The sequence below is a fragment of the Chionomys nivalis genome, chromosome 12 (assembly GCF_950005125.1).
Source record: "Chionomys nivalis chromosome 12, mChiNiv1.1, whole genome shotgun sequence".
Classification (NCBI taxonomy): Eukaryota; Metazoa; Chordata; class Mammalia; order Rodentia; family Cricetidae; genus Chionomys; species Chionomys nivalis.
Window position 1 is genome coordinate 29227124 of NC_080097.1, and position 15070 is coordinate 29242193.

At 36.5% G+C, this 15070-nt stretch overlaps 1 protein-coding gene across 1 annotated transcript in view; it reads left to right on the top strand.

Moving 5' to 3' along the window:
- Diaph3 (diaphanous related formin 3) overlaps positions 1-15070 on the top strand; it is a 467044-nt gene that overhangs the window by 289632 nt on the left and 162342 nt on the right. The window contains exons 23-24 of the mRNA XM_057786074.1: positions 879-1003; positions 8065-8229. Of these exons, the coding sequence (XP_057642057.1) occupies positions 879-1003; positions 8065-8229 (290 nt within the window). The remainder of the gene's footprint in view (positions 1-878; positions 1004-8064; positions 8230-15070) is intronic.

Consider the following 15070-nt stretch of genomic DNA (forward strand, 5'->3'; position numbering starts at 1 on the left):
CTTCTACATAAAAGTACTCATCTCTCATAATTAATTCAAAGTTAGAAAAGGAAAGGATACTTAGAATTGTTGTATTTTTAAACATAATTTTATATAAGTCACATTGATGAGAATTTTTGTTAAAATTTATCATAATTTTATCTAAACCTAAAGCAAATAAATATTCAAAAAGTTGTTTTCCGATCACTGTGTCCTCTTTGATACAGTGACTTACTACCTTACTCATGTAAAAGTGACTGACTGCTGAGATTAGAGAGTTAATTTTTAAAGCTTACTGTTTACTACAAGGTCAGTTCATTCTGCCTGTGTCTTAGTATACTTGGTTACTATGGGTTGTTCATGTGTGTTGTGAGAGCAGATTTAATTCAAAGATGGAGCCTGTCAGTGTTAAACATAGGTAGTGCTTAGGTCCTGGTAAAGAGTGTCTTTGTCATTTTAAATGTCCTCTCCTACATTTTCTCCCGACGAGAGATTAGTTTGACCATTAGAGAAAGTTTTCCTACATCCTTCCCAACTATTCACTAATTCTCTCAAGAGCTATCTTGGAAATGTAACAATTGTATTTGAGTTCAGCATTTCAAAGGACGGACTTCCTTTTCCCCTAATCTGACTAGATTATAATTTTTTTGTAGTTGTAAAGATGTCTACTTTTAAACAATTATTTCTTAAGTGGCATTGACTTGTGTAGAAGCTTATTTGATTTAATTTATTTCTGGATTTAAAATTCTAAAGGTTAAAAATTAAATTTAATGGAATTTAATGTTTTTGAATTTTCTTACTATGAGGTTTTTTTTTACAAATATTTTGTTGCTAGATTGTTTTACCTTTTATATATTATAATTTTGTCCTTTCAAGGCATTTAATATGCTCTCTTTTAGTCTCTGTAGAAATGCTGGAAAAGAGTTTGAAGCAGATGGGAAGGCAGCTTCAACAGCTTGAGAAGGATTTGGAAACCTTTCCCCCTCCTGAGGACTTGCATGACAAGTTTGTGATAAAGATGTCCATATCCTTTGATATCTAAATCAGTCTGTAGTCAACTGGATTTACAATTTTTTTAATGTTCTAAGTGTGTTTGTATAACTGAAGGACATTACATAGTGCCAAATTATTAAAGGTTTAACTTTTATCTTTCAGGTAAATTAGCCAAGGTGTATTTTTTCATGAATAATGCATCAAAGATTTCTTCTACTTTTTTGTTTTCTGTCTTCTTAAATAATAGAATGTTTTTCCATCTTGTTCCTTCTGTTTGTCTTATTCCATCTGATAAAGCTCATTAAAACTTAGTTTGTGAAAGTTTGAATCTAATGTCGTGAAATATGATTTAGGTACTTTTGAACTATCTCCGGAAGCAGGGACACACTGTATAAGATCCCTGCATGACTAACAAGCTCAAGGACTGATGTGCATTAGAAATTAACTCTGACCCCACAGAATGTGATATTTCCTTTCGAAATGCTCTGCCGTTCCAAGATAAAGAAAGTAGCTTGTTACAACTGCTGCTTATGTGTGCTTTCTCCTAACTCCAAATGAAAAAAAAAAAACACATTGTACATAAATTAATAGTGTAATGTTTGTGTCTCATTTGATTTGCAGTTTGCTTTGTATTCACTTATCTTTGTTATCAGTAACTTTGTAGCTTAGTTTCTAATTAGTAACTGAAGTAATGAACTTTTTTATTTCCTGAAGCTAATGCTGAGTTGCTTTGCAGACCACAGTATGAAATCAGTAATGGTTATCTTTTCCATTCTAATGAAATATTGTGATAATGTATTATTAAAATCCCATGTGGATATCTGAGTTATATATGAAAGGACACCCAGCTCTAAAAGGAGGACTTATAAATAGACTTCCGTAAGTTTTTAAACTGATGTACTTGAAATAAAATGACATCCTCTTTCTACAACCCCCTTGAGATTTAGTGAATCAGAAAATTATTATTTGGTTTGTCATAGACTTTATTATATGTGCTTTCAGCTTAATTGTGAATTAGTTCAATTTTATCTTCCTTTTCTATCTCTGACAGGAAATATCATAAAAATGCACTCAGTAGCAATCAGTTCAGGATAATGTGTTTGTTTCCTCTCAAATCTTACATCCTACCCAGCTTCTTCTTAAGGAGGTCGTCTCTATTACTAGACTTGGTAAGGATTTCTTTTTGTTTTTATACTAGAGATTATGTAAGTATTATTCAGATGTTTAGGTATGCACCACCCTTTCAACTGACAATCTATACTTTTTAAAGTAAGGATATTGTCGTTATGTTTTTATAATTATTCTTGGATTTTTCATTCATTATATGGTTAACAAATGCACATGTGACTATTTTGTTTTAATCTATAAGTATTGTTAACTGAACTTGTTCAATTTTGTTCCCCATAGATATAAAAGAGCATCTTAGAAAAGATTTTGTTCTCCCGTAGCTTTTGGTCATGCACTGTAAGTGGCTAATTAGGAAGCTTGGTTTCTCAAACTAGCATGCATTCCTAAGCTTGGAGTAAAATCCTGCTCAGCAGACAGTCTCAGGGCTTACCCCCACCAGTGTTCATATGGCATAAGTACTGAATGAGGTTGATTTCCTGAAAGGTGTGCAGCTCATAAAACACAGCCAGCAGGAAATCAGAACCAGGAAGGATGAGGCTTTTCTGGAAGCAGTTTTTCATTATGAGTAAAATTACACTCCATGGACAGGAGAGCTACTCTATCCTGTCGCTAAATATCGCGACCTAGAAGCCTCTAATGAACTGATTAGCATTCATGTGTCTCCTGGAAGTCAGATAGATGAACAGTTGGTGCACTTTGCTATTGACAAAGCTTATAATCATAAATATTCTTTGCCAAGATTAGACTGCATTCGTTTGCTTTTCATCTTAGTTAGACATACTAGTTTTGAAGTAATTAAATTCATTCGTTGCAAGACTTTGTTTACTTTAATTAGGACTGACAAGTCAGATTTTGAATATTAAATGCATTTATACAGATCTTATTAAAATGGAAAATTGTGAGCTTCCTGAATCTCAGAAAATAGAAGGGTTTAGAAGCAAAAATGCACAATGAATAAAAGCATATTAACTGGCCTGTTATTAGTATTCAAACTTGTTTATGTGTTGTTTTAAAGCACATGAGTTGAAACCCATGTCAAGAACTTAGTTCCACAACTAATTCAGGAAGAATATTTTGTATCATTTAGCTTGTTAAAAATACATCTTTACAGCCGGGCAGAAGGCAGAGGCTGGGGGATCTCTGTGAGTTCAAGGCCAGCCTGGTCTATAGAGCATGTTTCAGGACAGGCTCCAAAGCTACAGAGAAACCCTATCTGGGAAAATAATGCATCTTTACAAGTAAATATTCACTTTAAAATGTATTATTTAATAAGTATTAAATCATCTATTAATTGAAGTTTAATTAATATGAGATTTCACTAATAGCATCCATTCATAGCATGCTCTTCTAGCACATTCTCACCTGGTGTGTCTGCATCTTCCCACAAAAATGTTTGTGGTACATCTTTTAGATGCATATACAGTTATTACATATGTTATCACCCTTCTCATAGTATTATTTTCTAAGCCTGCCCCAAACTATAATTAATTGAAAAGCTCCATAGTCAACATTCATCTGAAAAATATAAAGCACAAATTTAAGGTATGCTCACCTGGTGGTTTATGGAGGGTGTATGGAGTGTACACTGTTATCACTGAGAAATGTGAGAAAATGCCAGGGTACATGCCATGCTGCATCAGTTCCTTTCTTTGGCCTTAAATTCTACAACGTTTCTTCTTTTCAGAAAACTAGAGATTGCTCAGCAGTTAAGAGCACTCCCTGTTCTTCCAAAGGTCCTGAGTTCAGTTTCCAGCAACCACATAGTGGCTCACAACCATCTGTAATGAGATCTGGTGCCTTCTTGAGGAAGAAGCTGTCCTCATCAACTTAGACCATGAAACCCATTATGAATAAGTTCGACAGAATCGCCATATATGGGCTGCCCATGCATGCTTCAGCATTGCCAGGCCAAAAATTTCAATTTTCATTTCAAAACAAGTAGACCATAGAGCATGCCCTTCTTCTCCCTATTTCCTCCTTCTAGTCTCTTAAGAAAAATTAACTTACTAGACATTTGTATGTTTTTGTATTTAGCACAAATTATGTACCATATTTCTTGATATGTTCCCATGTTATATTTAATGTCATCATCAAAATTCACCTTTATTTGGTTTAGTTGTTTTGCAAGATAGCAATGTCTGGCCGTTTCTGTAAATATAAAGCAGATGGGCGAGTAAATTCACCAAATGACTTATGCCTACAGTATTCAACATTGTGGAAAGCATATTTTATAGGAAAAGAATCTGAAAACCTGTGCGATAGGGGATCTTCATCAAAAAAGTAAAACTATAGCATTCTAGTGCACGAGCGAGGTGCTGTGCCATCTATAAACGAAGTGAAGAATTGAAAGTTGGGTTGTTGAGACGCTGGGCTTTGTTTTCTTAAATTTCTCTTCTGTGGCCACCATCTCTGTGTTTTATTTCTTTATTTTTTATTTCACTTGTTCATAATGACTTTTAAAGATTTGTGTTATTAATCATCCCACTCCTGGTTCTTTCTGAATCTTCCAGTGTACAATGACCTTTTCCCTGATGCCACTGGCCAAGAGCTTGGTGTTCTCTGCTCTTACATTTATTGACCTTGTTAGCCAGTGTTTCCTCCTTCTCAGCTCAGTTAGCCTCTATCTCACTGTGCAACAAAAGAAACTTCCATTTGTTTCATGTTAATTATTATGGGAAGGTCTTTCCTTTTTTTAAAAAAAAAAACTGTATTATATATGTTTCATGACCACAAAATTTTAACCTATCTTATTAAATACTGTTTTGTTTAGTACCTAGAGGTGCAGCAAATTTATGTATATTTCATGAAATGTTTGACCAGATCATGACTTCTAAGAGGGTTTGTCAAAGATATTAGATATATGGATCTCAGTGAAGTTGGTCCTTGAGCATTATGTGAATGTATTTTGCTTCTCTCTCTCTCCCCTTCTCTCATTCTCTCTATATGTGTGTATGTTCATGCTCACACAGACACACAGATACACACACACACACACATGCAGAAGCAGAACTTTGTACACATGGAAGCCAGAGGTTGTTTCTGGTATGTCCTCAGTCACTCTTTAGCTTATGCGTTTGAGACAGGGTCTCTTGCTAATCCTAGTACTCACCCTTGGCTGGGCGGTGGTAGCACACGCCTTTAATCCCAGCACTTGGGAGGCAGAGGCAGGCGGATCTCTGTGAGTTCGAGACCAGCCTGGTCTACAAGAGCTAGTTCCAGGACAGGCTCCAAAACCACAAAGAAACCCTGTCTCGAAAAAACAAAAAAACAAAAAAACAAAAAAACAAAAAAGAAAGAAAGAAAGAAAGAAAGAAAGAAAGAAAGAAAGAAAGAAAGAAAGAAAGAAAGGAAAGAAAGAAAAGAAAGAAAGAAAGAAAGAAAGAAAGAAAGAAAGAAAGAAAGAAAGAAAGAAAGAAAGAAAGGGAAATGCCTAGTACTCACCCTTATGGCTAGGTTGATTAGCCAGTGAGCTACAGGTCCATAGGTGTTTCTCTTTCCCCATTCTGGGGCTTTTTCACAGGTCAGGGGATCCCCATTTCAGTTCTCATTTTCTCACAGCCAGCACTTTATCCTCTTGAGCTATTTCCCCCATTCCTGGAAGCATGTTTCCAATGATGGCAGTGTAATAACTATCTATGAAACAATGCACATCTAGCTGTAGAGGAAGTTTGGAAGTCCACAGTACTATAGACAATGACTATAGTACCAAGTTGTACTTTAGCTACCCAGCTCTAATTCCTTGTTTTGAGATCATGTAAACACAGATCTGCATCTCATTTATCTTCCAAATAGTGCAGTTACAGTGATTCAAGCTGAACTATTTGAGGAATGTCCCTTAGTTTTGATAAAGACAAAGGGAAAAATAGATTCCTCTAAACATGAGGTAGATGTAATATGTCAACTTATCAGTAATTTTACATTAATTTTATCAAAATCTTATTTTGTTATATGTTGTCTATCTTTTTCTGAATATTTATAGAATTCAATGTTGATAAAAATGATACAACCTATCTACTACTGAAGTATACATTTACTTTTTTTTTTTTTTTTTTTTTGAGAGACAAAAGTTCACACTGAAACCCAGGCTAACCTCAAATCCATAGGAGTAATCCTGCCTCAGCCCACTAAATGCTGAGATTACAGATGGGAGCCAGGATGCCAGGCTTTGACATTTTGTCATAGTGGGGTTTAAGATTTCGCTCACGAGTATCTAGTTTTGGTTTTCCTTTTAGAAGATAATTATTCCTTCATGGTCCTTTAAAAAGGGAACCCTCAACATAGAAGTATACCTTGTTCATGTAACCAGTTATTCCACTCTATCAGATAGTCGTTTCAAGCATCTAAGGATTGATTTGGCTAGTTCCAAAATTGCCTTAGTTTAATCATAGCTGGTTTCGCAATTATTTTGGGTAATTCCCGTTATTCAAAGCTCCACTTAATTTTTCTTTCGGACTAAGTTGTGTATAATGATAGTTCACTTAAAACCCCCGCCTGTTAGGACAAAACCATGTCATTTCTGTAGCTGTCATCTCTTCCAACCCATCTTTCAGTATAATTGCACTGCTTTTCTGAGTAGATGCTGATGCACTTTGGATCTTTCCTTACTTAGGATTCTTACCTCAAAATCGACAAAGTGGCATTGCTTTATTTGAAAGTAATTAATAAATGGATTCTTGACAATGCATTTTCCCCCATGTTGGGAGGAAATTAATAATAATATCTGTGCAGTGCCTATTTTAAAAATTCAAAGCCTTATATGTGCACAAAAGGAGAAGCATGGAGTCACCCAGAGACCCTCAGCCAAGCATTTCTTTTTAAATTGTTACATCTATGTGCATGATCTCAGTGGTGTGTTCATGTACATACGTGCGTGCAGTCTGGTGACTAGGATGTCATTGAGTTTTCACCAGACTTCTTTAAGCTCTCCCCACCATTCTTGAGGAGCCATTGCTGGAACTGTCTTTGGGTAGTCTGACTGATGCTCTTTCTTCAATACATGGTGTGATTTCAAATCAGATTTTCTCAGCAGGTTTTAGTATTATTATTATTATTATTTGAAATAAAGGATAATCTGTGGTCAGTTTAGGAAATACCTTTTTCTACCACTGACTCTCCATCCTCATATTACTGTAGTGACTTTCAGAATGGTATGATTTATATTGTCAGAAATAAAGATACAATTCCATGTATGTTTGCCTAATGTGTTTTTTGTGTGCAAACATAAATTTTAATCATGTAATATGTAAAACTGTATAGAAATTTTTAAGAAAAAAATTTAAAACATCAATTTACCCACATAATTAAGTTATTAATAAACTTAAAACTTTCTTGGTTTTTAGAATATTAAGTTTAAATTGAGTAAGTAGGCAATAACAATGTTGAGGTATATTCCCAACTGCCTGATTACTTTATGTGTTGCAAAATTTGTCTCTCTGTTGACAATAACCGTGAGAGAAGTGACATTATCCCTCCAATTTTGCAGTGGAGGCAGTCAAGGCAGAGCAATGAAGGCCTTGTCTGCAGGTTCAGCCTCCACGTGAGCTTTGCATCGACCTTAAGTGTCTCACTCGACTTTCTTGACGCCCATATTTTTTCTTTCAGTGTATTCTATTTGCTCCTTCCTAACTACTGAACCAGAGTCTTTTCTCACAGGCTGTGTGGTATAGATTACTATTATGGTAGATAAGAAAAAGAATCTATAACTGAACTATGGAAGATAAATATCCAATATATATTTATTTGGCTATTTACCAAAGTTTATTTGAAATTGAATTACAGTTCTTTGTTTTGTTTTTTGTTCTGTTCCACAGAGATTCTGAGAAGAATGTTTGACAGCCATGCTGAGTTTGGGAGCTGTGTTAATGGTAACTAAAAATTAAAAATATGGAGCTAGAAATGTTTTCATTTTATCTTATAGATAGCATCACATTGTAACTTTCAGAAATCCTTAACTAAAATATATACAGCTTTGTAACCGGAGCAAAAGAGCAATATGAGAACCTCTCCAAACTGCTAAGCAACATGACACAGTTGCACCAGAGTGCGATGCGCTACTATGCTGTCGACATTAAGAAGGTGTCTGTGGAAGACTTTTTTAATGACTTGAATAACTTCAGAACTACATTCATGGTATGGAAAGTTTTTTGTTTTCTGTAAAGTGTCCTTGTAATACTTTCTTGCCTCTTCTTTCTGTTATTGTGTTATTTAATTCTGTTCTTATTTTTTGCCATGTACCCTGCCTTTTCTGGTGTTGTATGTTAGCGTCAAATTTTTCAAATTTCAGATCTGTTGAAAAATATGTGGTTTGTTCTCTTTGGGGCCCTTTTTAACATGAAACTGTAATCAGAAATTTTGATTGAAAAAGTGACAAATTCTGATGGTTTTTCTAAAGGCCCCCTCCTGGCTGATTACAGAGCACGTCTATAATAAGTTTTTGGCTATGAATTTGCTTCTTTATGCTTAAGACAAATTTGTATTTTTGTGGTATAATTTTACCAAATTCATGCAGCTCCTGTGAAGCTTTTCTCCCTCCTTTTTTAATGCATTGCACAATAAGCTCCCTGTGATTTCCCTTTGAGTGGGTTTTGCATTCCTGCCGTTTGCTTCAGACACTTTAATAGGGAGGTCAGGTCTTTGAGGTAGAATCCTTTCATTTAGGTATTAAAAAGATCTTTTGAAAAGTATTAGCTGATTAGATGGGGAAAAACCACACGCATATTAAAGTGAGAAGGTATTGTTGCCTCCCTGGGGAGACCTGGGATACAGTACAGCAAGGAAAAACTGTTATTCTTAATAAATGGGGAAGTAGTTTCTATATTTCACGAAATGTTTGTGCGGATTAAAAAGTTTTGAAGTATAAAGAAAGAGAAGATTGGGTTTTAAGAGTGGCTTTTTCATCTCAGGAAAACTTTATTGCTAACTTTGTTGGGCAGTTACAATCACTTATAAATGACTTGATGTGCTTTTAATGAACCCTCCATTTAAAAGGCAAACAACGTGCACAGTTACTATCACTCTCCAAAAATTCAATTTAAATTGTTTTTATTATTGCTTATGTACTTTGTATTATGATGTGTGTGGGTATGTGTGTGTGCGTGTGTGCATGTGTGTGCGTGTGTGTGTGTGTGTGTGTGTATGAGAGAGAGAGAGAGAGAGAGAGAGAGAGAGAGAGAGAGAGAGAGAGAGAGAGAGATAGGGGGGAGAGATAGGGGGGAGAGAAAAGAGAGACTCTATGTGATACATTATTTAGAATTATCTAATGACTCATGAGGCACTATGCTTAATGGAAGTAAACTTAAAATCTTTGCAGTTTTTAAAGGTAGACTTGGTTTCCAACTGACGTCAGTATTGTTTTGTTTACCTACATTGATCTATTCTGGACATAAATGATCAAGGTTTATTTTGTATTTTGTGAAGAGGGATCATCCCAGGTCCTTGGTCCAGACCTACTGCTGAGCTGGCGGGTTTCCATGGAGTGCTTTCTCTGATTCAGGCCTTTCTATCTTCCAGGCTCAGTTCCTGAACCACCTTCCGTTCTTAGTTAGCTGAATCATTGCACTCACCCCTCCACCCATCTTCCCCAGGCTTTCCTTCCTTCCCAAGATTCTGGTCTGTCTTGTCCACCCTCGTGTGTCTAACACAGTGCATCATTAAAACTGGTAAATTGTTGGAATCAGGTGTTCAGTGGATGCCATGCTTTAACAACTAAAGCCTTCATTGTCAACCATTTGCCAGGTTCCATCCTCACTTATATAGACTTTACCACAACCAGATGTAGTGTAAATACCACAATGCCCATTTTAAAGAGAAGACGAAGTCATCAAGAAATCTGATTGGCACTTCATTATATAGCTAGCAAGGAGCTGGCATGCTGACCTAGGCTGCCTAGCTTCTGATTCTGTACTATATATATTTGAATTGCATATACTACTTAATGTGTGGCACCTAGAACATTATCAAGTAGGACTAAATTGAAATCTGCTTCGGCTCCCAAAATAAAATTCATGACCAGTATTACTTATAGTAATTTAATTTATAATAAATTTATCTTGAATGTTTATATTTTAAAAATCATCTTTGCTTTTGAACCAAAGCAATTAAAAGCGATGTAGTCAAATTTCTGAAGTATACCTTTGACCAACTCAACATTTCACCTAAGTACTACTGCAGTTGCTACTAAGTCATCTAGATATTACTCTTCAAGTTTATTCTTCTGTTCCATAAGAGCTTTGTTACAGTAGCTAAAGAGGCAACATCTGTTCCAGTTACTGCCACAAACCATCTAGACCAAGAGGGGAAAACTACAAGATGGTGTAGCCTGTGTGAAGAGCAGCTGTTCACTGACAGTGCTTTAACTCACCGCACTTACATGAGAGCTAAGGCTTTCTTGCTGTTCTTTTCTCCCACAAGGCCCTGTACTCACTGGACACCAGTTGATTTAGAGGTCCTCATTCAGCTTCTCCAGAAAGCAGGGTTAAAGAAGGGAACTTTGTACTTTTGTCAAACCTGATTTTCGTTACCGTCATCAACGGGAGGAAACCCCAAACACACACCCGTGGTTGAGCACTAGCTTCCCTCTAGACCCTGTGTGCCACATGGGTTTATGGGCACACTAAGTCTCCCTTAGTCTTCAGTATTCTGTGACGTACAGCATGACAGTAGAGCAAACGGAGGTGGAGAAGCCCAGGCTTTTGGAAAAGGGCTTCGAGATTGAGAGGGACTACTTGAACTGGCACTTGCCCACTTGCCATTCCTACACTTAGACATTTTTAAAAATTGTTTTTTATTTATGTGTCAGGTGCAGGGGAGGCATGTGCCTTGTGATATGTGTAGGGATCAGAGGACCATCTTGGGAGTTAGTTCTCTCCTTCCAACATATGGTTCCTGAAAATGGACCCATCTTACTTGGCAACAAGCCAGCCTCTATTAGCTGAAGCCTATTCGCTTCCTAAATCCTGCAGTTTTCGTGGCTTTAAAGCACCCTGCTCTTAAGTTTACAAGAAAGTTGAACATAATGACGTTAGGAGTTTTGTTTCTGTTTCTTCTTCTTCTTCTCCTCCTCCTTCTCTTCCTCCTCCTTCTCCTCTTCCTCCTTTTCTTCCTCTTCCTCTTCTTCTTTTTCTTTTTCGACACCTAGTGAGTACCAGCACACAGCATACTTTATTTCCTTATACTTACTTTTTCCATTGAAATGTTTTCAGGGTTGTTTTACTATCAATATAAAATGTTCTCTTTTAAGTTTGAGGACAGTTAACATGAAGCCTGGCTGGGGTGGTAGGTGGGTGGTGAGTTTTTGCCTCTCTGTGCTACTTTTCTGTTTCATGGGACCCTTGAACCACAATTGCTGACCTCAAACTGTCAGCTGTTTGCTAACTGATGGTCTGCTAAGCATTAAGCTTCCACCAAGTGATTCTCGTGCCCCTGTTACTAGTAGATGATCTCATGCTTCTGAAGGGGTTGTTTGCATTCAGCCATTCAGAGTGATATATATATATATATATATATATATATATTGGATCCTGCTGGTGACCTCATATCCTTCTTTATCTTAGCCAACAGCAAAAGCATATTCATGCTAGCCTTTGAATTTAAACCTAATGTTCTTCTCTGCCTTTGTCAGTGTAGTCTTGAAGTGTAACATGTGTTCCAGCCCCACTTAGTATCCTAGGAGAGGTCTGCGCCCTGGTTCTCCTCACCTGGTCTGAATTACAAGCTTTTATCTTGAATGCTCTCCTTGGTCTAACAGTACTTCCTTTGCAGTGAACACTTCTTTGCTCTTAGCGTTCCTTACCTGAAATTATTAGCACACTTCAGTTCTTTCTACAGACTCAGAAGTCTTCTAAAGCCTTATGTGCTTTGTCGAATATCTCACTCAAAAAAATTTCTACTGCTTTCTTCTGATCTTTTGTTGTGTGTCTCCTTTTAGATAAAACGTTTCAGCAAAATTATAGATGCTCAAAAATATGTTGTTTAGTGTTTCGAACATACTTAAGGACTCAGAATCCTCTGACTCTTCAATGTCAGATAATTGATAATGGAATGAATTTTGACCTGTGCAGCTTTTGAGCACAAGTGGTTCCTGAGCATATGAATGTCATTCTCTGAGATGCCGCTGCACTGAACCTTCATTTCTTAATAGTGTGTGAGATCCTGAGCATCTGAAATTCCACTTTGCAGTTAGGATTTGGAAGTCATCAAGAATCAGCCCTTGCCCTAAAGATATCGAATACTTCAAGTTAGGAAGGTGGTTTATTTTATTTTGTTTTTTTCTTAATTTTTGGCATACCTATACTTTATGCCTATACCCTATACCTATGCCAAACTCTGTAGTATGTTTTGAATCCATAATACCCATTTGGATTTTTACCTTAGTTGCCCAGTACATTCAAGAACTAAGTCCACAACATTGGGAAGAAAAGAACAAGCAGAAACACCATTATCTTCCTTCCTAAACTTTATCTCCATATATGTACAAACTCCTGTCTGAATTGCATGTGGTGACAATCAAGGAGATGAAATGTTTCTTCAGTTTAAGTGCCTGATGAATTCTTTACCTGATACACTTTACCCACGTTATTTGTCCTCAGTTTTGAATTCTCACTGTTTGTTTCACAGATAGGAAGATAGCTGCAGTGCTGAGCCGACTCCAGCATCTGGCCCCATGTTTTGAGTGACAGTACCTAGCAAGTTACTTAACCTTACTGAGCCTTTGTTACCTGACAGTAACTGCATGCAGTAGAGTTAATGAGTAAATGCACATAGAGCCTTACAGCAAGCTAGCTGTGTACAAATAACAGAGTACTACAGTGATCTTCTTTCTTGTTCTTCATGGCAATATCAGAATTTCAAGTGTCTTCCCCCCTTTTTGTGTTGCCATACAGAATACTGTGAGCAGAATAGACACCCAGATTGTGTTTAGCTGTCATTAGATTATTTCTATGGGTTAATACTTCTTAACTTCTTCCAATTAAGATTTGACATTCATCTTTGTTGCAAGCATTAACTTAGTTGGTTTTTTGGTCTATAAAGTTGGTCTATGTATAGTGAACAAATACCAAAGCAAGAATAACACCTATAATCTTACTCTTTCTATTGGTCAAATGAAATTTGGTTTTCTCCTTAATCCTCAGTCTAAGGAAGTAACTTTTATCCCATCTACTACTACTCCATCATCCAGTGAGAAGATATTTTGCTGTAAAAAAAAAAAAAAATTGGCAAGGAGAACAGCTAGAGCACAACCTGTTCTGGCAAATCATTTAAATCACACAAATTTGATGCTTGTCAGCTCTGAATGCTGTTTGTGCTGACTGCTGTGTGAACAGCTAGGCAGTAGCAGGAGGGCAAAGCACTTAATGTGCCCTGAATGCCCCTTAAAGCTTGTAGATTGATATGTTTTATGTTGTCAGAGGTAAAAATATCATGTACAAGTCTTATGGTGGGGTGTTGAGCCAGCTTCTGTAATTATAATAGAAAGCATTTTCAACCCATGCATATTTTGGTGTGCTTACAATTTCAACATTGTATTTGGAGGCTTTTCACATAGGGCTTCTGTCTTCATTAGCACCTTTGTTATTCTGAGATCATACTTGGAGCTCTAAGGCTTCCCACAGAGAAGAAAATACTCTGTTTTTTCACCCATCTACTCATCCTTTAGTGTCTGTTTATTTAAGCTTAAAATTTTAACTTTGCAACTTTGATATATTTGTGATGATTTTCTAATATTTATTTTAAATTTTTTAAAATAAACATGCCAATGAGAGCTGACGAGAGGCCAAGGACAATGGCACGGGGTTTTGATCCTCCTTCATGTTCTGGCTTTGTGGGAGCCTAGACAGTTTGGATGTTCACCTTCCTAGACTTGGATGGAGGGGGGAGGATCTTGGACTTTCCTCAGGGCAGGGAACCCTGACTGCTCTTGGGACTGGAGAGGGAGGAGAAGAGGAGTGGGGGGAGGGGGAGAGGGGCGGGAGGAGGGGGAGGGAAATGGGAGGCAAGGAGGAAGCGGAAAATTTTTTTTTCAATAAAAAATATGTAAATTCAGAATTTATAAGAAATTCAAATAATTAATAAGAAAAATAATCAAATAAATGTAAAACTGGAGCCAGTGTTACTCTCAAGAGATAATAAGTTTGCAATAAATCACCTAAAAAATAAAAGAAATAGGAGTACAATATCTTACAACTTTTATGTCATCCTTTTAAACAAACAATAAATATGAAGTGTTTTTACCACCTCAAAAAAATAAATAAATAAATAAACATGCCCAATGTAATTGACTTGAGCTTTCTCTTTCTTGATAAGATTCACCCCTACTTTGCATTGCATGGGATAATACTCATATTTGAAAGGCTGGTTCTGTATCTTTACATGATTGGGAGTTTGTAGGTATCTCTTGGTTATTTTGTTCAATGAAATAGAAAAAAAGTAATGACTGTATTATTTTAAATAACAATAACAGCAGCATACATAATATTAGCACGTGCTATCCCATGTGCTAGGAAACTACTTTATAAGCCAGCAAAGCGCAGACAGAAATGCATAAAATAATATTATGTTCATACATCAAATGTAGTCATCTCTTACACTTTATACACATACTCAGACACAGACATACGAAGCAGTAGGAGAGGATTGAAAATGTGATGTGCCCTAAAGGCTACCTTCCACTTGTTAAATATAACAAGTTTCGCCTGGGATATTGTCAGTTGCCTCTTTCCCTGAAACAGGGTCTTAACTCAGCAAACTGCTACCCTGTTACTTGCCCTCATCAGCACTACATGGATACCACTCTGTCCATTGGTTTGTCAGTCAGTGCTTTAACCTTGTGATTGAAAAGTAAAAATATCATTATATCACTTCAAGGGAAAAAAACACAATGTGGAGAATCAAATAATGTTGGAAAGGAACTTATAACCGTATCATGCTTTGTGAAAGAGTCACTATACTCAGAACTTGCAGACCAAACACTCTG